We start from the raw sequence: 23,601 nt of genomic DNA, 5'->3' as shown, positions 1-23,601 counted from the left end.
AATGGGGGCTGACTCGGTTGCTGCTAATGAGAATGATGATTTAGGAAGAGAGAGCCACAGAGAGGTGTCGGTGTCCTGGGGTCGAAGACCTGGAGGACCTCTGCATTGTCCTGGGGTGCTCCTGACCCGGATTAGGGATATCCAGACCTGGGGTCACCACAACCCGGTCATCCCTGGGGTGCTCCTGACCCGGACTAGGGATATCCAGACCTGGGGTCACAGCGACCCGGTCTTCCCTGGGGTGCTCCTGACCCGGACTAGGGATATCCGGACCTGGGGTCACAGCAACCCGGTCATCCCTGGGGTGCTCCTGACCCAGCCTAGGGATATCCAGACCTGGGGTCACGGCGACCCGGTCATATAATCTACAGGGAGACAAGCATGGGGTACTAGGGACCTATTTTGAACATAATCTACAGGGAGACAAGCATGGGGTACTGGGGAAGAGAGAGATAGTCTTTGGCAAGTTGTCAACAAATACTAATTTTATCACATAAAATACAACAGACAACTTTGTCCAGCAAAAGACTGGGCCGTTTGTACAAGTGTCTGATTGAGACATAAATACTGATTGCCTGCATATTGTCAAAGACACAAACATAAAACATATTGGCCAATAAATTACAACTGGTATTATAGATTCCTGTTGGAATTGTGCTCAACTGGATGATGTCCTTGCCATACTGAAACATGGCATTAACAAATCTACAGTTTCCAACCTACCACTCACGGGTATAGTTAATATGTCAAAACTGGTAAAAAAACAAAATATAAATAAATATACTCCCTATATTCCAGCTATATACTGTAAATCATGGAATAAATGTGAATAGCCCTACCTTGGAAATTTATAAACCTATCCCACTATTCAGCACACAACACTAAAGTTAAGATTCAGAATACAGGCACTACAATATAGCATTGAGGAAAACACACAGTTCATGTTCAAGAAGTTAACATGACAGATTAGCTATAGTCCTATGAAAAAATTGTGTGTTCTTTAACTTCTTTTGAGTAGTATATGTCGTGTCTGGGTTGTGCCAGGAATCTGGTGTGATATTCAACTCTAGCATGTCCAGCTAGACCTGCTTCTCTTTATCAAATGCATGCAAGGGACACTAACATTTTGTAGATTAATTTTATGTTCTCATCAATTTCATAATTTACAGTAAATATCAGCATAATTAGACTTTCAGTACGGCTGTTGTGGTCATAAATATTTAAACAGAAATGACTTGAACAAACCTTGAGCAACCCCACTGATATGGGTTCATCCAAGTTTCAACGTCCTGCAGTTCAAGGGATTTCAGGGGAGATAGTTATACGTAATAATTGAATTAACCGTTTGTACAAAAAAGTAGAAACTACACATGACTACATTAAAATGTTTATCTATAGTTCCAATTGTGGGCAATACACTTGTTACCCCATACAAACACAGGTGTCATAGCGGCTCAGATAGTCAATGAGTGATATCTTTTCAAACCATATAATGCAAGGGCGAAAGGCAGCCACAGCCTACACCAAGTATTGATGGTTCTACGCTCTAGTTTGACGGGGCCTGTTACATACACAAGCAGACAGGCAGTAGCGCCAATTTCACGTCGGCTCACACTAAACACAGCATTCACTGGTCCTCACGATCAAATGAAAACACACAGCAGACTATGTTGAAGTTTGATTGTTAAGTAGTCAAGTAAAATTGCTCAAGCCCAGATTGATATGCTGTAATTCACATCACGTCCACCCATCACTCCATGCAACACACACACAAAATGTTTTGCAACCCCTCCCCCTAAAAGTTTGCTGCTCAAAGTGAGAGTGGGACCAGTGTAATCTCCAGTCTCTCCATCTATTAACATTCTGTATCTGGTGGAGTCAAGAGCGAGATTTGTTTTTGTAGACGTATCGCTTGATCCAATCTACTATTCACAGCATTGTTAATACTTGATGAAATTATTCACTGTTTGATTCCGATCATTTTAATTAGGCTCTTTTAGGATGATTTAACTGTTGATAGTTAATACTGATTGAAAATATGTGATTAATACTGGCAAAAGATAACGTGATAAAACATTACTATCTTGATCAGGTACTGCAATAAAAACCACATATCAAGATTTAAACCGAAACAAATTAACATGATTGTCAATTCCAAAATATTAGTCAGTAAACCCACTAAAATTAGGAGCCGCAAATTTGAAAAGAAAGATATGCCAGACTTTAATCATAATACATGTAATGCATGAGACATATGTTTCTTATCAACTGAATGATAATGCCTGTATAGTGTCCATCATTAAGCTGAGCTTTGATTGGCTGTTGCATAGTCTTGGACTGGTAGCATTCCCCGTGGTTGGTCAACGTTCTTAGGCACAGCGTGCGAGTATGTTCTGGGTGCTGTTCCATAGGCACTGATGGGTCCAGACTGAAATTGATAGGAGTTCATATACATATATGAGAATCTTTCTGTTACCACAAACAAATATCGCATTTTTCACAAAACAGATAAACAAATATACATTTGGAAAACAAGGAGTTTACGAACACTGAAACTCTGCTTTTACAAAATCTGTGAAGTCTAAGTTGTATAAAACAATTGTAGTTGTTTTAAGTAAAAGTATGCACTTGCTATTGATATTGGCCTAAAAATTATATGGCTAAAAAAAAAAAAAGTCTTAGTTCTCAGGCACCGTCTGCATCATTATAGTCTGTCGCATGTTTCGTTTTTATTTCCTGACCTCCTCCTCTCGATGCGATTCAATTTAGCATGCCTGACCGCACTATATTTTCAAAAGTCATTGCCTGAGAACCTATTCGTTTATTGTTTTTTAAGCCTGACATTAATTTTGGGTATGTTGCATGCAAGGCACGGAGAACAGATCAAGATGTGACTGTACTTAAAGGAACATATCACAGTCACTGAACACAGTTGTAAGACACAGGGGCACGACAGAGTTGTTGCAATCAAGAACACAGAAACACAGAACAGTACAAACAGTCCAGGATGGAGACTCATGGATGGATGGATGAAAGTTTTAACGGACCTGATGTACGTGTGTACAGGGATGAAAGTTTTAACGGAACTGATATAAGTATGTACTTTGGTCCGGGTCATACAGGGATGAAAGTTTTAAAGGAGCTGATATACGTTTGTACAGGGATGAAAATTTTAAAGGAGCTGATATACGTATGTACTTTGGGCTGGGTCATACAGGGATGAAAGTTTTAACGGAGCTGAGGTACCTGTGTACCTGGGTCATACAGGGATGGATGTTTAATTTGAGCTGAGATATGTATGTACTTTGGTCTGGGTCATACAGGGATGAAAGATTTATCGGATCTGATATACATATGTACTTTGGTCTGGGTCATACAGGGATGAAAGATTTATCGGATCTGATATATTTATGTACTTTCGTCTGGGTCATACAGGGATGAAAGTTTTAACGGAGCTGAGGTACCTGTGTACTTGCACATTGATTGATGAAAGTTTTAAGGGAAATAGCATCTAATATATTTGATGTACCGGTACTCAGGATTTGCACATTGATTGATGAAAGTTTTAAGGGAAGTAGCATCTAATATATTTGATGTACCGGTACTCAGGATTTGCACATTGATTGATGAAAGTTTTAAGGGAAGTAGCATCTAATATATTTGATGTACCGGTACTCAGGATTTGCACATTAATTGATGAAAGTTTCAAGGAAAATAGCATCTGATATACTCTGCAATCAGAGACGGTAGTCAATATTCCAGCATTCACACAGGAGTCTGCACTGCACTGACACACTTCTGTCAACATTACCCAATAAGCAAAGGTGAGATTCCTACGAGTGTTTCACTACGCCAGCTGGTCATATCTACGTGATGGGTCTAGCATTCAAGAAGCTCTAATATCAGGCCTAACAAACAAATACAGATTACAAATGTGTGAAATGTCCACACTATTCAACTATTTGGCACAAAAGTTAACAAAAGCACAATTATCTGAACACACTGCTCACTAATATTACTCTTAAATGAGCTGCGATATTCAAGAAAGCATCCTCTTATCCGAACAGAAATGTCACTTAAATGTAACAGATTAAAATGTGATTTATTGTTATTCTGTATGTCCCTTATGAATTCTAGTGCATATTATTTGCATCAGTTCAAACAATTTATGCATATAGGATACAACTATTTATGCAAATAGGATGCAATATTTATGTAAATAGTATTCAATATTTATGAAAATAGATTACAATATTTATGCAAATAATATGCAATATTTAAGCAAATAGGATGCAATATTTATGCAAATAGTATGCAATATTTATGCAAATAGGATCCAATATTTATGCAAATAGTATGCAATATTTATGCAAATAGGATGCAATATTTATGCAAATAGTATGCAGTATTAATGCATATAGGATGCAATAATTATGCAAATAGAATGGTGTCAACCATGTTGCTACCCAACAAATTTCTTATGCGGGACACTGACATAATATTTTGCACTAAGTCTACAGAATACAGTGCCTTTCACTGTTATTGCATGTAAGTGCCATATTGTGGACATTCTGTTCATCTTAAGTCTGTTAATTGTTTGGTCTGCCTGGCTACACACAGCAAGTAAGCTTTAATCCATCCAAACACAGCTACCCTATCGTTGTATACCACTCTCCAACGTAAGCTCTCCTCAAGGCTATGTTGCTGGCGCTTCTCAAACACAAAGTCCTGAGCTCGGCGAGCTGCTGCCCGCGCTAGGACCTGGTTCTGAGGAGAAAGATATGAAATGGGTGAGTGAGTGAATATTGTTCTATGCCATGGAGTAATTCTCAAGCTATATCACCCTTGGGCCAGGCTGACTGCATGAGCAAACAGTCCATGTTGTTGGGGCACTCTGCCAGGTCAAACACTGTAACCCCTAGTTCTCGGTATAGTTCTCTCTGCAAGTTGTGCTAGGAATCTCCATAGGTAGCACCTGATACAAGGGAAATACTTTCGTGATAAGAAGAAAAACCATTAAGCCATGACCTGTGTATGAAATTAACTACATGTATCTTTGACAGCCATCTATTGGAATGTCTACATATAATAATATACTACTGTCACTACAGATCTAATTGCTAAAAGCGGCGTAAAACCATACTCACTCACTCACTACAGATCTAAACATGCAAAACAATGGAAGGTACTTGGGGAGAAGTGGCATTACACTTCTCCCAGTTCTTCAATGACAGCACGTGGGTCTTCCCCTTTCAATGACAGCACCTGAGCCTTCCCCTTTCAATCACAGCACCTGAGTCTTCCCCTTTAAATCACAGCAGTGTTACCTGAGCCTTCCCCTTTCAATGACAGCACCTGAGCCTTCCCCTTTCAATGACAGCACCTGAGTCTTCCCCTTTCAAAGACAGCACCTGAGCCTTCCCCTTTTAATGACAGCACCTGAGTCTTCCCCTTTCAATGACAGCACCTGAGTCTTTCCCCTTTCAAAGACAGCACCTGAGCCTTCCCCTTTCAATGACAGCACCTGAGTCTTCCCCTTTCAATGACAGCACCTGAGTCTTTCCCTTTCAATGACAGCACCTGAGTCTTCCCCTTTCAATGACAGCAGTGTTACCTGAGCCTTCCCCTTTCAATGACAGCACCTGAGTCTTCCCCTTTCAATGACAGCACCTGAGTCTTCCCCTTTCAATCACAGCAGTGTTACCTGAACCTTCCCCTTTCAATGACAGCACCTGAGTCTTCCCCCTTTCAATGACAGCACCTGAGTCTTTCCCCTTTCAATGACAGCACCTGAGTCTTCCCCTTTCAATGACAGCACCTGAGCCTTCCCCTTGCAATCACAGCACCTGAGCCTTCCCCTTTCAATGACAGCACCTGAGCCTTCCCCTTTCAATGACAGCACCTGAGTCTTCCGCTTTCAATGACAGCACCTGAGTCTCCCCCTTTCAATGACAGCACCTGAGTCTTCCCCTTTCAATGACAGTAGTGGTACCTGAGCCTTCCCCTTTCAATGACAGCACCTGAGTCTTCCCCTTTCAATGACAGCACCTGAGTCTTCCCCTTTCAATGACAGCAGTGTTACCTGAGCCTTCCCCTTTCAATGACAGCAGTGTTACCTGAATCTTCCCCTTTCAATGACAGCAGTGTTACCTGAGCCTTCCCCTTTCAATGACAGCACCTGAGTCTTCCCCTTTCAATGACAGCACCTGAGTCTTCCCCTTTCAATAACAGCACCTGAGTCTTCTCCTTTCAATGACAGCACCTGAGTCTTCCCCTTTCAATGACAGCACCTGAGTCTTCCCCTTTCATTGACAGCAGTGTTACCTGAGTCTTCCCCTTTCAATGATAGCACCTGAGTCTTCCCCTTTCAATGACAGCAGTGTTACCTGAGCCTTCCCCTTTCAATGACAGTAGTGTTACCTGAGTCTTCCCCTTTTAATGACAGCAGTGTTACCTGAACCTTCCCCTTTCAATGACAGCACCTGAGTCTTCCCCTTTCAATGACAGTAGTGTTACCTGAGTCTTCCCCTTTCAATGACAGCAGTGTTACCTGAGTCTTCCCCTTTCAATGACAGTAGTGTTACCTGAGTCTTCCCCTTTCAATGACAGCAGTGTTACCTGAGCCTTCCCCTTTCAATGACAGCAGTGTTACCTGAGTCTTCCCCTTTTAATGACAGCAGTATTACCTGAGCCTTCCCCTTTTAATGACAGCAGTGTTACCTGAGTCTTCCCCTTTTAATGACAGCAGTATTACCTGAGCCTTCTCCTTCTGGAATCGTTTGACGACATCTTCCCGTGACATGCGACATGTTTCCAGCTCATGCTGCAACAAATATCCCCATAAGTATCACTAATCAGCCTATCAAAACACCCGCTGCCACATGCGGCTCCTCAAAACGGCAATAAACAATTGAAGGTAAGTGATTACCTTGATCCCATTTGACCCCATTTAACACCCTCAATTTACAATAGTAAAACAGTGATTAAGCTTTAGCCTTTGAAGAGGATAAATTCTGTTTCTAAATGCAACATCAGAGGAAGTTCAGTCGAAATGCTAATAGCGAACTACGGTTATAACAAACTAAAATTAGTGGTCCCTTTGACTTCGTTATAACTGTAGTTAGAAAGGGATGGGGTGTCTGTACATAGGATGGGTCATTTGACATTTACCGTATTTGACATAATAAGCGCCCAGGGCGCTCTCAAAATTAGAATGAGGGGGCTCTTATTAAAGTTGAAAGATTGTAAATTTCGTGGTTTATGCTAACAGCCTGATATGTTTATATACGACAGATATATTTTTCCAGAATTCAATTGCCCATAATTAAGGATGCATATAACAAACATATTATGCACAAATAAATAAGTCTTGTGTACATTGATCTATCGGAAGGGGTGCCAATTAGGATTGTTCACTAGCAAGTATATTAGCAAATATCGCCGTAGGCGCTTATTAGAGCAGGGCACTTATTACGTCTAATACGGTAAACAGTAATTCAACAGTTATGCTTAATCTATTTAGTTTCCTCTTATGACAAGCATGGGTGGGTTACTTGGGACTACACAGCAGTCAAACAGTCATTCAACAGTCAAACCATCATTAAGCAGTCATTCATCAGTTAAACGGTGAATACACATACTAGTATACTGTCTCTGTCAGCCATTGCATGTTTGGTTTTCTTCAAAAGGATTGCGTTGTCCTGACGTAACTTTACAATCTCCTTCCTTAGAGACTCATTCTCATCCACCAAACTCTGAAAATGATGATAAAAACTGTTTATTGTTTTAAGTTAATTCAAGTAAATCTTCTGTAAGTAATCACGTGATTGACATCATGAGCATCAACCTAGGGAACTGGGATACGATGACATGCATCAACCAAGTCAGTGAGTCTGACCACCCAAACAGCGACAACAATGTTAGCCGGATGTAGCTCTTTCAGAAGTAAGACACACATCTCATTAATTTTTACAAATAACAAAACTGTAAAACTGACGAACACAACCTCATTTTTCCGGATGACATCGTTGACTCTCACATTGTTTCCCAAGAGAGTGGAAGAGTTGGATAACTTGTGGCGTCCAGAGATGGACGGCATGGTCAGTCTGTCCGTCTCTTCACGGTCATCTGGGCGTGGGGATAGTGCCTTTCCACGGTTCCGCTGCCGTTCCTGATCATACAGGTCTTTGTATCGGAATGCCAGTCTGTTGGCCTTAGCCAGCTCCTCATCAAATGCCTTCAACTTCTTGTCAGCTGAAACAGTGCACAACAACAAACTGTAGTATACAGGTGACAAGTGACTGCAAGACTGTACAATAACACTTTTGTATACCACTCAGGCCACAGGTGTACTGAACACCCAGTTCTCAACACCATCAACATCCACCCAGGCAACAGGTGTCAAGAACACCCAGTTCTCAACACCATCAACATCCACCCAGGCAACAGGTGTCCAGAACACCCTGTTCTCAACACCATCAACATCCACCCAGGCAACAGGTGTCCAGAACACCCTGTTCTCAACACCATCAACATCCACCCAGGCAACAGGTGTCCAGAACACCCTGTTCTCAACACCATCAACATCCACCCAGGCAACAGGTGTCAGGAACACCCTGTTCTCAACACCATCAACATCCACCCAGGCAACAGGTGTCAGGAACACCCAGTTCTCAACACCATCAACATCCACCCAGGCAACAGGTGTCAGGAACACCCTGTTCTCAACACCATCAACATCCACCCAGACAACAGGTGTCTAGAACACCCTGTTCTCAACACCATCAACATCCACCCAGGCAACAGGTGTCAGGAACACCCAGTTCTCAACACCATCAACATCCACCCAGGCAACAGGTGTCAGGAACACCCAGTTCTCAACACCATCAACATCCACCCAGGCAACAGGTGTCTAGAACACCCTGTTCTCAACACCATCAACATCCACCCAGACAACAAGTGTCAGGAACACCCAGTTCTCAACACCATCAACATCCACCCAGAAAACAGGTGTCTGGAACACCCTGTTCTCAACACCATCAACATCCACCCAGGCAACAGGTGTCCAGAACACCCATTTCTCAACACCATCAACATCCACCCAGGCAACAGGTGTCAGGAACACCCAGTTCTCAACACCATCAACATCCACCCAGGCAACAGGTGTCAGGAACACCCAGTTCTCAACACCATCAACATCCACCCAGGCAACAGGTGTCTAGAACACCCTGTTCTCAACACCATCAACATCCACCCAGACAACAGGTGTCAGGAACACCCAGTTCTCAACACCATCAACATCCACCCAGGCAACAGGTGTCAGGAACACCCAGTACCCAACATAACGTCACATAAACACAGACAGGTTGCATTAGAGCTGTTGCTATTCTGACACACAGCATTTGGCACTTACTTTCCTTGGCCTTCTTCTCGAACCTGCTGAGGAGCTTGACAACGTTGGTGTGGGAGAGGTTGGACTCCTCCTGCAGCTTCTGGTTCTCGTTGTGGAGATGCTTCACCTCCACAATCTTCTCATGTAAAGTGATCTCTGCTCGTAGCTTGGAGTTCTGAGCCTCCACATTCTTCATCATCTGCGCCTTTAACTCATACGCCATCTCCGACTCTTCCGGGTCCAGCCTCCCTCTGGGGACATTATCAACATTATCTGCTAGGTGATTAGTCTCTTGATAACAGCCAGCCAGTGGAATATTCCTTATAATCCTTAGATTCCTCTTTAATGGATGCTGCTGCCTTAATTTATTTTATTAATCAAAATAATTGAAAATATTGTGCTTGATATGAAATGATTTTACATTTGACATAAATTCTATCTCACTTTTGTCTTGGGGCCTTTTCTTTACTGACATTGGTATTTGGTGAGGTCAGGTCTCTCTGTGTCTGTCCCACCTTCTCCTGGAGCTGTGGCAAGAACATTACTGTATTTAATGTAATTAATGCAACATCTCCTGGAGCTGTGACAAGAACATTACTGTATTTAATGTAATTAATGCAACATCTCCTGGAGCTGTGACAAGAACATTACTGTATTTAATGTAATTAATGCAACATCTCCTGGAGCTGTGACAAGAACATTACTGTATTTAATGTTATTAAAGCACCATCTCCTGTAGCTTTAACAAGAACATTTAATGTAATTAATGAAGTCTTTTCTGAAGCTTTGATAAGAACAATACTTTATTTAATGTAATTAATGCACCAACTCCTGTAGCTTTAACAAGAACATTTAATGTAATTAATGAAGTTTTTCCTGGAGCTTTGACAAGAACAATACTTTATTTAATGTAATTAATGCACCAACTCCTGTAGCTTTAACAAGAACATTTAATGTAAAGTCTTTCCTGGATCTGTGAAAAGAACATTACTGTATTTAATGTTGTTAATGCACCCTCTCCCACAGCATCTTCTCCTAGCAATGTTTGTTTGTTTGTTTGTGGTTTAACGCCACACTATATATATATGGCAGTCTGTAAATAATCAAGTCTGGACCAGACATTCCAGTGATTGATAATGCAACCAACGTTCGATCCACACCAATGACACCCATCAGGGACATCGGTCTACCAATTGGGATACGATGACATGCATCAACCAAGTCAGCGAGCCTGACCACCCGATCCCGTTAGTTGACTATTGCACAGTCACCTTTTATGGCAAGCATCATAGGATGCTGAAAGACTATTCTAACCCATATCTTCGCCAGGTCTCCTGGCAACGTATTACCTCTACAGCAGCTCTTCAGTTCATGATAAGATGACAATCATTGATTCTGGCAATATTCTTTAACCTGAAATATTGATAACAATGACAGCGACTTTCCTGCCTAACTCACAGTGACAGCTCGCCTAACTCACAGTGACAGTCCACCTAACTCACGTTCTCCAGTAGCTTGATGGCTTCATCCAGCTGTTTCCCTAGGCTTTCCTTCACCTGGGCACAGTCTTTCTCTTTCTTGGACGACTCAAGTTTTTTCAAGTTATTTTGAATAGATTTATTTGTTTCTGATAGTTTCTGGAATTGATCTTGAAAAGTCTGAAAAATGAAAACTATGCTATGACACACAGCTATTGATACATCTATCATGTTCACTGCTCAAATACTGATAGGGATGCATGCCTGCTGTCTGTCCAGGATCACTCAGTTCTTGTGACACAACATGGATTCTCTTCAAAGACCACAGCTTTACAGGGGTTTTGATTAACATTGTGAAACACAAAGAAAGTATCATATAGAATAGTCACTAGTGTACAATTTTGCTTTTCAATATTCACCTTCATCAACCCAGAAAAGACATCGAACATTCTAAATCACAACTAATTTAAGCCTTGTATTGTTGGAAATACTAGACAAAAGCTTTATGCCCATTATCTTAATTGCTATCCACGTCAACGCATATCTCAATAAAGTAACAGCAATATTTTGAGATTCCCCCGAACTCAGGTGCCACTTGCACCTGTGAGAATTCACGGGCCTGTGTGAGGTCATCACTTCATTACAGGTGTTAGGTAATTAGGCTACAGGCCGTTTCATACATGCATGACAACATGCCATTAATTTCTATGTTTATTATCATAGTTCCTGTAAAAGTACCTTCTTTTTTTTGTGTTGTTTTGATATATGCTATTTTCATATCCCTGTGATTCATATTTATTAAATGAAGCCAGAAAAGCATTTTTCTAGCATTTCTCACAGTTCTTCAGTCAGTTTGTGATGCAACCTGCACTCATAATTATTGTATGAATTCATTTTAACCTCTTTAAATTCATGTCACATGAAAATTCAAGGACATGGTAAACAGAGACAGCTTTGTCTTATTAGTTTTACTGAAGTCCCGAGCAGTCCTTGAGCAGTGTACACACACCATTTAAGGAAACTCTCCGTGGTTGTCAAACATAAAGCTTTATATGACACAGCACACACAATGAACAATTTTTTTCTATGTATCTAGCTACTAAAACAAGGATTTGCTCTAACTGAAAAAAAACACACAGCATAAGTCACAGATACATATTTAAGCATATTCAGGGAATAATTTACATTACAATACAAACATTTTATGCAAACAGTTTTCAATTGAATGTCTATTAAAACAAAATTCAATGTAAACTCTCACTTGAATTTTTTATTTATGAACACTTTTCATGCCAAACAGAATAACACTGTATACAGAAAGAATTAGATATGTCAAGATATATTGACGATCATATGAATAAATACTATTGAGTTTATACACCCACTAACACACTTTAAGTACAATGGTGTACGTGACATGAATTGCAAATAGCTGCAGCAGTAGTCTTGTGCAAATTGCTACACTACAATTGAAAAGATTATAAAATTTACAAACGGCAGCCAAACCAAACACAAAAGAATGACAACTTATGACAACCTTCCATGAATCTTTTGTTGACATTTTGGTCTACTGACGGAGGTTACAATTTCGTTTTGTGAACTTTAACAAAACATATGCAGATTTCAGAATAGATTTGTTTACACGGTCGGGAAGGACAACAGTTCGGCAAATAGTGCCAAGGGGAAGTCACTCTAACATGTTTTGTCACTGAGAATACCGCTGTTAAAATTATTCGTTTGCGATGGGCGTCATACTACTCAAACAAAACATTATATATTCCTAATTTGTTAATATCTTCCAACAGTGTAAATCAATGGTTATTTCACTCTAACCTGAATGACTGAAGGTGTAATATCTGATTTGCAAAAAACTTCATGTTTGTAGGTTGTTTACCTACACTAGCGGTATTTCGTGTGCAGGCTGTTCACACAACAAACGTACTTCCGGCGTCTTTTGGTTATTTTGATATCGAGAGAACTATTCTTTTCTTGTGTATGTAGTCTGTGTACATACGGAATTGTGACGCTGTAGTGTAATGAGATTGATGAGTTCAGCATAATCTATTTTGTGATTGTATTAGCGTGGTAGTGAAATACCGGGTTATTGCGAAAACGGTGTGTAAATACGGTCTGTATTAGTATCAGACAGGCGCCAGCGCATCATACCCAGGGAACCAGGCTGTACTAGTATATGGTGTCACTCCATGATCAGTGGTGATACCAAGATAATTATACTCGTTGACGATTTCATTTTATTTTCACCAACTATTACTATTTAATTTAAATCAATTTCCTTTTTCAGAAGTCTATAATTTCGTTATAGTTTTCGTTCTATTCAGGCATACGTATGTTAAGTGATCTCATACCTGTATACCATTGCAGGCTTGGTAAGGGCGTCGCTGTCCGTCTGCCAACTTGACCATGAAACAATCATTTACAACATTCCAACACACATTAGTATAAAGGATAAATTACAAGCTCCGAGGTGCATCTGTGTCCAGTACGTTGCTGTGAGTACCTCATGGAGTCCAGTAGATAGAGCGTCTGTTCGGAAAGCCGTTGGTTCAATTCCCTGTCGCGTCATACCAAAAGACATTACAAGATAAGGTACTTGTTGTTACCCTGCCTAGCGCTAGGCAGTAAGGGGTAAACATGGACTGGACGGCTCAGAGTCAGAACACTGTGTCGTCGTTGGGTATCCATGTTAAACTGCGGCTTGATATCTTAGTTTGCGAGCACTATAAAACCGGCACTAGTCTCACTGTTACAAGCCACCACACACATGCATGCACGTTTCTTTATAAGTGCAATAATTGTGAACGCGACCTTAAACCCCTTTTCACCTAACCTATGATTTTTCGGATTCTTACCTAACCAACATGGATATCGTCAATGTTGTGCTATACGTGGCTGGCATATTTGGGAAATATGAAATAGTGAAAAACTAAACTTATCTCAGTAAGGATAAGAAATTTATGGATGAACAACCTCTTTTTTACAATTAAGAGCGACGTTTCGGTGTAGGTTCTAACACCGTTATCAAACACTTGCAAGTGCTTGATAACGGTGTTAGAACCTACACCGAAACGTCGCTCTTAATTGTAATAAAGAAGTTGTTCATCCATAAATTTCTTATCCTTACTTAGTACTCCAACTTCTAAATGCCTATCAAAGAAGATAAACATATCTCATCTTGCAAAAAGGTAATTTAAATATAAAAAGATCAACTAGGAGGTTTGTTGGAAATATATCTGGGCATAATCTCTGCCCGACTTGTTCCTGATGTGTCTTCGACCCGTGAAGATTCCGGGGTAGAATAGGTCTTCAGCAACCCATGCTTGCCGTAAAATAGGCGGTAATACCCGCCCGGTGGAGTTGTTGCCTCGTAAATAACCGAACATACAGTTGGCTGCGACATATGTCTTATCAATAATCATTTTTCTACTGGCCATGTATGTAATGATCATAATCATATATATAATCAATAAACATACCTTTCGCCATTTAGATTAGTGCATGGTACTCGTCAACTGATATAACGGTACATGATTATATGTAAACCCATTCAAAAGATATATATTTCAGAGTTGCGGGTTTTAAATTTGAAAAGAATCCATTAAATAGTTTTCTTGTTATCGGGCGCACAAATGTTTAAGTAAAAAACATTCTCAGTAAAAAAATGAAAAATAGCTGCATTTACTTCAGAAAATCCAAATATTGAAAACAAACTTCACACTGCATCTCTCATTATGGTATAGAAACTGTACCTCCAACTGGAAAAAAATTCATGAAGTATAAATAAATCTTAGTTCACATGAAAAACATTCATATTTCTTTAGAAATTACTCAAACTCAAATTAAAAATATAACTTTGCACTGCATGGAAACTGTTCCCTAAATTTGAAAACATATATAGTTCGCAAAAATGTTTGGGTAAAATCATTCTAAGTAAATAATAAAAGAAAAGCTGCCTTTTTTTCAGAAAATCCAAATATTTAAAATCAAACTTCGCACTGCACCTCTCCTATGGGTATAAAAAGTGTTCACCAAGTTTGAAAAGAATCTCTGAAACAGTTTTCAACCTATAGGTCGCACAAAAAATGTCCCCAGAAGGACGGGCGGAATTCCTTGGTATAACTAGTATTCCCTCCTGAGACGCACAGGTAATGTTTGTTGTGACTGTCTAATGTCGAATGTAGTAATATTGAACCAAGGTCCACCGAGTCTCAGTTTCCGGTATCCTCTCAACTCTGGCTTTGGGGTGGTCGTAAGGCGGAGGACGGATCAATCGATTCCTGATGGGAAGGAGTGCCTTCAATGAAACGGTACAGTCGTAATATGCATATATGGAAGTCTTAAACTGATCAGTTAATGTGCATCATACTGAATTGTAGTTTGTTTGTTTGTTTGTTGTTAAACGCCAGACTCAGCAGTATTCCAGCTATATGACGGGGGTCTGTAAATAATCGAGTCTGGACCAGACAATCCAGTGATCGACATCATGATTACCGATCCACGCAATTGAGATACGATGACATGCTTCAACCAAGTCAGCGGAAAACGGACGGCTGACGGACGGGCGGGCATGCTGATCGCTTTATGGCCCCGTTTGTTTAAAAAAACGGGATTGGGGGTGGTGTGTGGTGTGTGTGTAATAATGTGGCTTTGATAATATAATAATGATAACGACGGTGATGCAGCAACAATGTTGACTGTATGGGGGCGGTAGTTCATATATTCTGACGCTGATATTAATGATAAAAAAGCTTGTGATCCAAACATTGTGATGACGACAATGATGATGATGATGATGATGATGGTGATGATGATAGCATAATAATGATGATGCTAGTGCTGACCAAAAAGACGTTTTACATACTCTGATTTTGCCTTGTACCCTGGGCGAGTCTTTCTCGAGATGTTTTTCCGCTACCCTAGGTGTAATGGTTGTTTGTACTTTCCCCCTCTGTCTCATCCGCTCCTTCTCCAGGTTATCCTGACCTGCCTTCCATTCTTTAGCTCGCTTCTTGTGGTCCTTTACTCGGCCCCGTAACTTCTCCTGTTACAGTAATAAATTCGACATAAGCCTCAATATATCCTTCATTCGTTTCCTTAACGATCCCACGTGTGCGCGCGTGTGCATGTGCGTGTGCGTGTGCGTGAGCGTATAACAAAACAAAATATCCAGAAATACAGGTAACATCTGTTGAATACGACGATGTTAATTATACTATTAAATGATTTATTTCTTGAGCCAAAGTCAACTTCAGTTTATTTCAGTTACTACCCTTTGGGCTCCATGAAGACTTATCTAAGCTCACCTTGATATCCTGGTATGTGGGTCCTACTGCAGCAGGTGCTCGGTATGAGTGAGTGAGTGAGTTGGGTTTAACGCCGCTTTTAACAGCATTCCAGTCATATCCCGTCGTTTCTCGGTATGAATGGTTACCTGTGAAGTAGTGTAATATTTGGCATGCAGAGTATATTATACCCGCTACTTTATATCAGTACTGTACCCAACATTGAAGCGGTAATACCGCTTTATTAGACCGGTTAGTTTCTTTAACAATAAAAGTAAAGAATTGCCGTATTTCCTCTAGTAAGGACAAAATGAGCTGCAGCTTATTAGTTCAACCCATAACATTTAAATCCCAAGTCAGTTTGTATATGTTTGTAATTCATCTACTCTGAAGGTAATAAGATATAAAATCAAGGTGAAATTAATCGATGTCAGGGTTCTCATATAAGGATGGGGCACGGGTGGTCCAGTCGTCTAAGGCGCCGCAAGTCGCTGTGCAGTGTTACGTCCCTTGGTCACGCCAGAAATATATGATTGTGGGTTCGAATCCTGGTTCGCCCCGATTATGTTTCTAGGTTTGTCACCAAAGTGGAAAACGTATGAGACCCGCGTCATTTCGGGCTTTCCTCCCACGTTAATCTGACACGTCATGATAAAACTGGAACACTGTTAAAACTCAACACTCTCAATTATATAAGGAAAATTTGATCGATGTTACATCCATTTGAACGACATCTGAAAATGTTGCTAAAATAATATGTTTAATTATCACGATTAGTATTATTTACATCGCCAGACAGTCACAAAAGCTTACCGTAATCCGGCTGATCCTTGAACCATTTTCGCAAACTCATCTTCCTAAATTTGGGAGCCTGTGGACAAAGTAAAATTTTTTGAACTTCAGCAGTTTCAATATTATATCTTAAAGATCGATAAGGTTAGTAAACAAAAGCGCTGCCAGAAAATGGGAGCGTAAAAAACATACGTTGATATTCACGGAACAAATAGAGAGTTGTTCTACGGTCAGTAAATTATTCAAGTCGTGTAGTGTTGGATTTTAACGCCGCTTTGAACAGATCGTGTCACATTAGTGTGTGTGTGTGTGTGTGTGTGTGTGTGTGTGTGTGTGTGTGTGTGTGTGTGTGTGTATGTGTGTGTGTGCGTTACAAGAAGGATTTCGTGTCGTTAAGAATGTCTCAAACAAAAATTGTGATGTACGATCACTATATTTGGTAATGTTATAAATACTCATAAACATATTTATGCAATAAACATATCTGATACTTGATCCACCCACTACTGTCGATACATATATGCCTGCTTAGACACGTCAGCATAGAAGAGTCCAAACTAAACGACTATGCATAGTAACAAACACTTTGTAAACAGTGGAATGTATAAGGCCGTTATTTTTACAGAAAGGAATGCTGTACAATACAACACAACACGGTGTTGTTTGTACTCCTAGCTACTTTCGGTTTAACTTTAAGAGGTTCACATATTATATGCCTTACCTAATACACTTGATCAGCGTTAGTGAATATATATCTAATATCGAACACAGTGTTACGTCGCGTACATAAATATGAGATACATGGGGCATATCGAGTAGAATTACAGCATATGAAAACAGTACCTGTTGCGCCATGTTAGTGGGCACCTGTCTTCTCGCACACAAGGCTGGCACAGTGCCAGGGGTTGCTCGAAGTCGCGACGATTCCGAACACGGACGTTACTCGAGATTCTTTTCTTGTGCAGTACTTCATGCTCTGTACTCTGAGCACTTAAATTAGAGTTACCGTATTTCCTCTGTTAGACGCCCGGGCTTCTATTTATTTCGGACAAGCCTTTGACCCGGCGCCAATTAGAGGTCCGCGTCTACTGGAGGTCCGGCTTCTATCAATACCCCCATTTCACTATGACCGCGAATGTCCCGAATCGCCACGAAATGGACATATTTTGTGTTCGTCGATATCCGTAGATATATCTCAATCAATTCTCGATTCTTGATCGACCCGGCGTCTTTTAGAGGCCCGGCTTCTATTTTTTGCACTGAACAATTGACCCGGCTTTTATTAGAGTCCGGCCTCTATTAGACTGACTGACTGACTGAGTATTGTTTTACGCCGCTTTTAGCAATATTCCAGCAATATCACGGCGGGGGACACCAGAAATGGGCTTCACACATTGTACCCATGTCGGGAATCGAACCCGGGTCTTCGGCGTGACGAGCGAACGCTTTAACCACTAGGCTACCCGACCGCCCCGCCTCTATTAGAGGTCCGGCGTCTAATAGAGGAAATATGATAATCAATAAAAAAAAAACCCATTAGAATTAAAATAGAATTAGCAGGTCTTTGAAAGGCATTAGCAGGACAACAAAGTGATGTTTGAGGACTATGATCAAATGTACCAGGAATTTGTGGACCGAACATACCATAGCCTCTAAAGACTCTTTCAGACTCACAACGAAGCCTGCTTTATCAGACTGGACCTTGGACGCAAACGTTTGTCTGTGCAGAGTCGTGGAAACGTTACTTTTCATTAATAATTAAGCTTTACATGTCCGTCATTTTCAAGAAAAGGACTGGACATGCTTTTCAACTATGCGTTTATTATGTATGTCAAGTAACGAAATATTTCTGTGAGAAGTGGGTGTTAAGCACCAGTCCTTGGCTTAAGCTCTATAAACACTACTCATACTACAACATGGCCAATGATTCGTTACAGCCCGTGCTTCAGAAATCGCTCTTCGAGAGCGCGGTTAAGAGTTTAGTCCATTAAGCTGGTCCTTAAATCTCTCTACGCAGCCGCAACTGCTAGAACGAATAAAGCCAGAGCCCAGTCTTAAAAGGTTGATGTGATGTCATCATTTACTGTGTAAATTCGAAGACCACAGTTCGGCAATCACTCCACGTGGGGTTTTGCAGTTAGTTGCTTTTGGAGTTACTGAAACGATTTCCTTTAGGTTTTGAGAAGGTACGTAATGTTTTATTTCTGTCCGAAAGCCTAAGTAATAGTTGAGTTCAATTGTTAACGGAAAAAAGTCGTCTGATATTCATTACGTAGTGTATTATTAAATTCCATAAATAATCTGTCAGCGATGGTTCTATTTTCGATCATTGACTTTTAAAAAATGGTGTGTCAATATACCCCGACATCGTCAACCGTTGCTCATGACGTCAAGCACTGGTTTTTCTGACCCTCACTCGATTATTTATAGGCAGTCATCGCAGCTGGAATAGTGCTGGCTGTCGTGTTAATCAAACAAACACAATCTAAATATTTGATATGAAATAACTGCAATCTGGTTAATTTTATCGTGATCTGCAGCTTACTTAACGTTTCAAATAATTGTAACCCCGAGGTGGATATATGTTATTTCCGTGTTTCCTGTCATTGGATAACGTTGATTTAAATCCAAAACTTAAAAAAATATGGAAAAAGATCCTTCTGTCCACTGACAATTATGGTTTGCAATATTTTGTGTGTGATCCATTTGGCATCTGTTTAAAATAAATTCAGACATGTGCATCACAACTTCTGAAAAGCCACATATTTGCGAAATGTGTTTTGCACAGGAACTCGATGTTATATGTAATATGTAATATATTATAATTACATGCCATTACAATATATTGGTTGTAATTTCTCATATGTTTATTAAATTCATACATTGTGTTTACACGCATGATAGGATAATAACTAATTCTCATCTTCACATCCAGATATCAAGTATATACAACACTCAGCAAGCCCAAGTGCTTTGCTGCTTGTCAGATTGTGTCGATTTATTTTAAAAACTGCAGCTTATTGTGACAAATAAATTGACACATAAATTTACTGCAGACCACAAGGACTTATACAAACTTGAAACCACGGGCCTAACACAGATCTGCCACGTGCCTACGGGCAGGCACTTGATTTGAACACTGTCCTCCATTGACGTTCTCTATGTATGTTTGTCGGGGACCCAACAATTAGCTTGATTAGTTGTGTGTGATTTTGTACTTCATTTGCCATATGATGATCTGATCTGTGTTTATCCCCAAACAGTCAGAACAACAGCTTCCTTGATCAGTTGATCAGCCTCTGAAATTCACACTAGTCAACTAGCCAGACTACTATATTTTGCTGAGGACTAGTAAAATCCTATGATGGTAGTCCTCATTGACTAGTGTTATTTAAGGGCTATGTGAATGATTTTTCTCCAAATTTGAACTGAATAAAACTGACAAAATGTAAACAAGTTTATCTCTTTCAAGCAGAATGAGCTTAACACACTGAGGATGATGGAAATGAGTTTTACACCAGTCCTCTGTACTACCCAAATTTCTGATTTTGACTGTTGATGCTGCTGTAATCCTGCTGATAGTGGCATGAAAGAAGATTTTGACTTAATCTTTCTAAACAAACAGTCACAGTATTTTACAGCCTAAATGGTTGCAATTATGTTGTTGTTTTTTGTTTAATGCCGCAATCAGTAATATTTTAGCTATATGACAGCGGTCTGTAAATAATCAAGTCTGGGCCAGACAATCCAGTGATTGACATCATGAACATCGATCCACGCAATTTGGATACGATGACCTGCATTAACCAAGTCAGCGAGACTGACCACCCGATCCCATGAGTCACCTTTTTCTACAAGCATAGTCGCCTTTTACGGCAAGCATGGGTTGCTGAAGACCTATTCTACCCCGGATCTTCACGGGTCTGCAATTTTGGTAGTTCATTTGTCAGTTTTCTTACTAGTAATGCTGTCACTGTAACCCACTGGGTTACCTCTTACAAGCCTGAATACACAACATCCTGCCGTCATGTACCTTCATTGTCCATTGCTTTTAGATGGCAAAGAGTTTACGCAGCAAATGGAAGCGCAAGATGCGCAACATTAAGAGAGAGAAACATGCAGTGAAGGAGATGGATCGTCTCAAGCGCATCTCCAACCTTGCCAAGCAGCAAGACGAGGATCTCAAAGAACTGTATGAAGGTCAGTGGTAATTGTATGTCATGTCAATAGCCAGTGCGTTATTATGGTTGAACTTGTTCAGCGTTCCCGTTTACCGGTAATAACCAGTTTTTTACCGGTAAAATTAGGCTTGGACCGGTAATTCATGTGACCATGGTGACTGCCAGTCCCTGTGGACCAGCAAAAGAAAGTACTTCATAAATCTTTGTTGTTTAACAACAGGTTGAATATCCATTTGTAGTGACTTGTCTCGAAATATATAAAAAAAGAAGAGAAAATTGTGACTTAAGTTTGTGTGAATGACGTATAGATCTAACTAAGTTACTTCAGAGATGACATCTTTGCATTGAACATGTTGCAAGAATTAAAACCAAATACTTTTCATACGTTTTTTTATTTGTTGAAAGTTGGGACTGGCAAAAATTAGGGGGGACTGGTAGTTTCAAAAGCCAGCGGGAACACTGTTGTTTTGACTTTGTCTTAGTGTTTGATGATATTAAGGGCAGTCCTTGGTTCTTGTGGTCTCCTATGATGTTTGAATCTAGGAATCCCCTAACTCTTTAACCATGTTAACTGTTTATATTAGGGTTAAGCTCTTGATTATAATGCCTAATTTTTAACACTGTGTTTAATGGGAGAGGAAAATCATTACTGATGCAGCTTGTGGAGGTTAATCGCTTTGGTAAAACTCACAAGCATTGTCACCAAGTGTCATAGTCTGGGATATAAACACCAGTGCATCCTGGTATTAAAGGGAAATGTGGAGTATAGACCACTGGCTGGCTGTGATAGTCATTAATTTATGGCATTCTGTTCTGTGATGATTAGATGTATCTTTTCTATAACCTACTTATTATTTACATGTTCTGATTGTTTGTTTGTTGTTTAACGCCGCACTCAGCAATATTAAAGCTATATGACGGTGGTCTGTATATAATCGAGTCTGAACCAGACAATCCAGTGATTAATATCATGCGCATCAATCCACACAATTGGGTTAGATGACCTGCATCAACCAAGTCAGCGAGCCTGACCGCCCGATCCCGTTAGTCGTCTTTTATGACAAGCATAGTCATCATTTACGGCAAGCATGGGTTGCTGAAGACCTATTCTAACCCGGATCTTCACGGGTCTACATGTTCTGATTAAGAACTCTAACTTGGATTTGCAAATTGCTTTATGCGCCGAGCCAAGACCCGATCAATATTAGACCACTGGGATATAACTGGACAATTGCTAACGTCAGCAGTAAACAACCGTTTTACTACCTGAAAGTGATGACTGATGTATCTCTCAACATACACATTGTCCTTCATTGCACTGCCAATCATGACACCACAGAAAATGTCAAAACATCAAAAAGAAGAAACATGATAAGTAGATCTACAATAATTGAAAATTTTTCATATTGTAAACTTTTCTTTCACAGTTAAAAAGGCAGCTGACATCATGAAAAGAAAGCCAAAGACAGATGGTATGTCAAGTGTATTTGTGTCAGTTCCTTTCTCCAACTTGCAGGGGTTTAAGACAACAAGACACAAATTTACTGTAGGGGTGTCACTGTTCCAGTCATACTTGGTGTCCTAATGTTCTTACATTGTAAATTTAAATGGTAAATTGAGACCCATATTCCCCCAGTCGGAGGTGGTTTATTTCTTGCCTGTGGTAAATACAGACCCATATTCCCCCAGTTGTAGGTGGTTTATTTCTTGTATGTGGTAAATACAGACCCATATTCCCCCAGTTGGAGGTGGTATATTTCTTGCATGTGGTAAATACAGACCCATATTCCCCCAGTTGTAGGTGGTTTACTTCTTGTATGTGATAAATACGGACCCATTTTCCACCAGTTGTAGGTGATTTATTTCTTGTATTCCTATAGTTGCAGATGGTGATGGTGAAATGGATGTAGACAAGGCACAGAAAAAGATCAACCCCTCGACATTGAAGGATGAGCATGGCAGCTACCCTGCCTGGATGAATCAGCGCGCCATCAAACGACTCAAGAAGAAACAGGTCAACAAGAAAAAGAAGAAAGGGGGAAAGAAATAGACTTGATTATGCGAAATGTGTAAATACTGTAAATAAAGCTCATCCATGTTGACCATCATTATGGTGATTTATGAAGCTTTTTCGACCTCATTCAAGTTTGATGTTTGAGCCTGAACATGATATGGTTTTACAAAAAGTTTGAAAGTCACATAGCATTTGTAATTAGTTATATCTTAAGAATTAAGAAAAAGGAGAGGACAAAGTAATTGATACCCCCTCCCCGGCAATGGTAAATACTTGTCATAAATATGTCCGCTATATCCATGTTGTGGCCATGGAAACTTGGAAATTTTTTTTGTTGAAAATCAAAACTATCAAAAGGCACCAGTTCACCAATGGACCTATCAATGTGCCAAGTCTGGTGGAGAAATATTGTATGTTTTTCAAGATCTGCTCTGAAAGCGAGCAC

At 40.1% G+C, this 23,601-nt stretch overlaps 3 protein-coding genes across 3 annotated transcripts; 1 reads left to right on the top strand and 2 right to left on the bottom strand.

Moving 5' to 3' along the window:
• Nucleotides 1-1,919: 1,919 nt before the first annotated feature.
• LOC139445775 (paramyosin-like) lies at nucleotides 1,920-12,706 on the bottom strand. The gene is made up of 9 exons (XM_071226989.1): nucleotides 12,407-12,706; nucleotides 10,894-11,049; nucleotides 9,836-9,918; nucleotides 9,413-9,642; nucleotides 8,006-8,253; nucleotides 7,641-7,754; nucleotides 6,755-6,823; nucleotides 4,654-4,767; nucleotides 1,920-2,428 (listed from the first exon to the last, which is right to left on the bottom strand). Exons 1-9 carry the CDS (start codon nucleotides 12,428-12,430, stop codon nucleotides 2,300-2,302), a joined length of 1,167 nt encoding a protein of 388 aa, XP_071083090.1. The 5' UTR covers nucleotides 12,431-12,706; the 3' UTR covers nucleotides 1,920-2,299.
• Nucleotides 12,707-14,541: 1,835 nt separating this feature from the next.
• On the bottom strand, nucleotides 14,542-17,905 carry LOC139445746 (uncharacterized). The gene is made up of 5 exons (XM_071226950.1): nucleotides 17,805-17,905; nucleotides 16,983-17,040; nucleotides 16,191-16,318; nucleotides 15,749-15,928; nucleotides 14,542-15,181 (listed from the first exon to the last, which is right to left on the bottom strand). Exons 1-5 carry the CDS (start codon nucleotides 17,814-17,816, stop codon nucleotides 15,053-15,055), a joined length of 507 nt encoding a protein of 168 aa, XP_071083051.1. The 5' UTR covers nucleotides 17,817-17,905; the 3' UTR covers nucleotides 14,542-15,052.
• Nucleotides 17,906-19,066: 1,161 nt separating this feature from the next.
• On the top strand, nucleotides 19,067-23,242 carry LOC139445798 (protein LLP-like). Its single transcript, XM_071227021.1, has 4 exons — nucleotides 19,067-19,147; nucleotides 21,017-21,161; nucleotides 22,570-22,614; nucleotides 23,023-23,242. The coding sequence occupies exons 2-4, from the start codon at nucleotides 21,017-21,019 to the stop codon at nucleotides 23,190-23,192; spliced, it is 360 nt and encodes a 119-aa protein (XP_071083122.1). The 5' UTR covers nucleotides 19,067-19,147; the 3' UTR covers nucleotides 23,193-23,242.
• Nucleotides 23,243-23,601: the final 359 nt, after the last annotated feature.

The sequence above is a fragment of the Haliotis cracherodii genome, unplaced genomic scaffold, assembly GCF_022045235.1.
Source record: "Haliotis cracherodii isolate W230 unplaced genomic scaffold, xgHalCrac1.p SCAF_6, whole genome shotgun sequence".
Lineage (NCBI taxonomy): Eukaryota > Metazoa > Mollusca > Gastropoda > Lepetellida > Haliotidae > Haliotis > Haliotis cracherodii.
The sequence above is the reverse complement of the archived record's forward strand: the minus strand, read 5'-3'. Positions and strand labels throughout refer to the sequence as shown.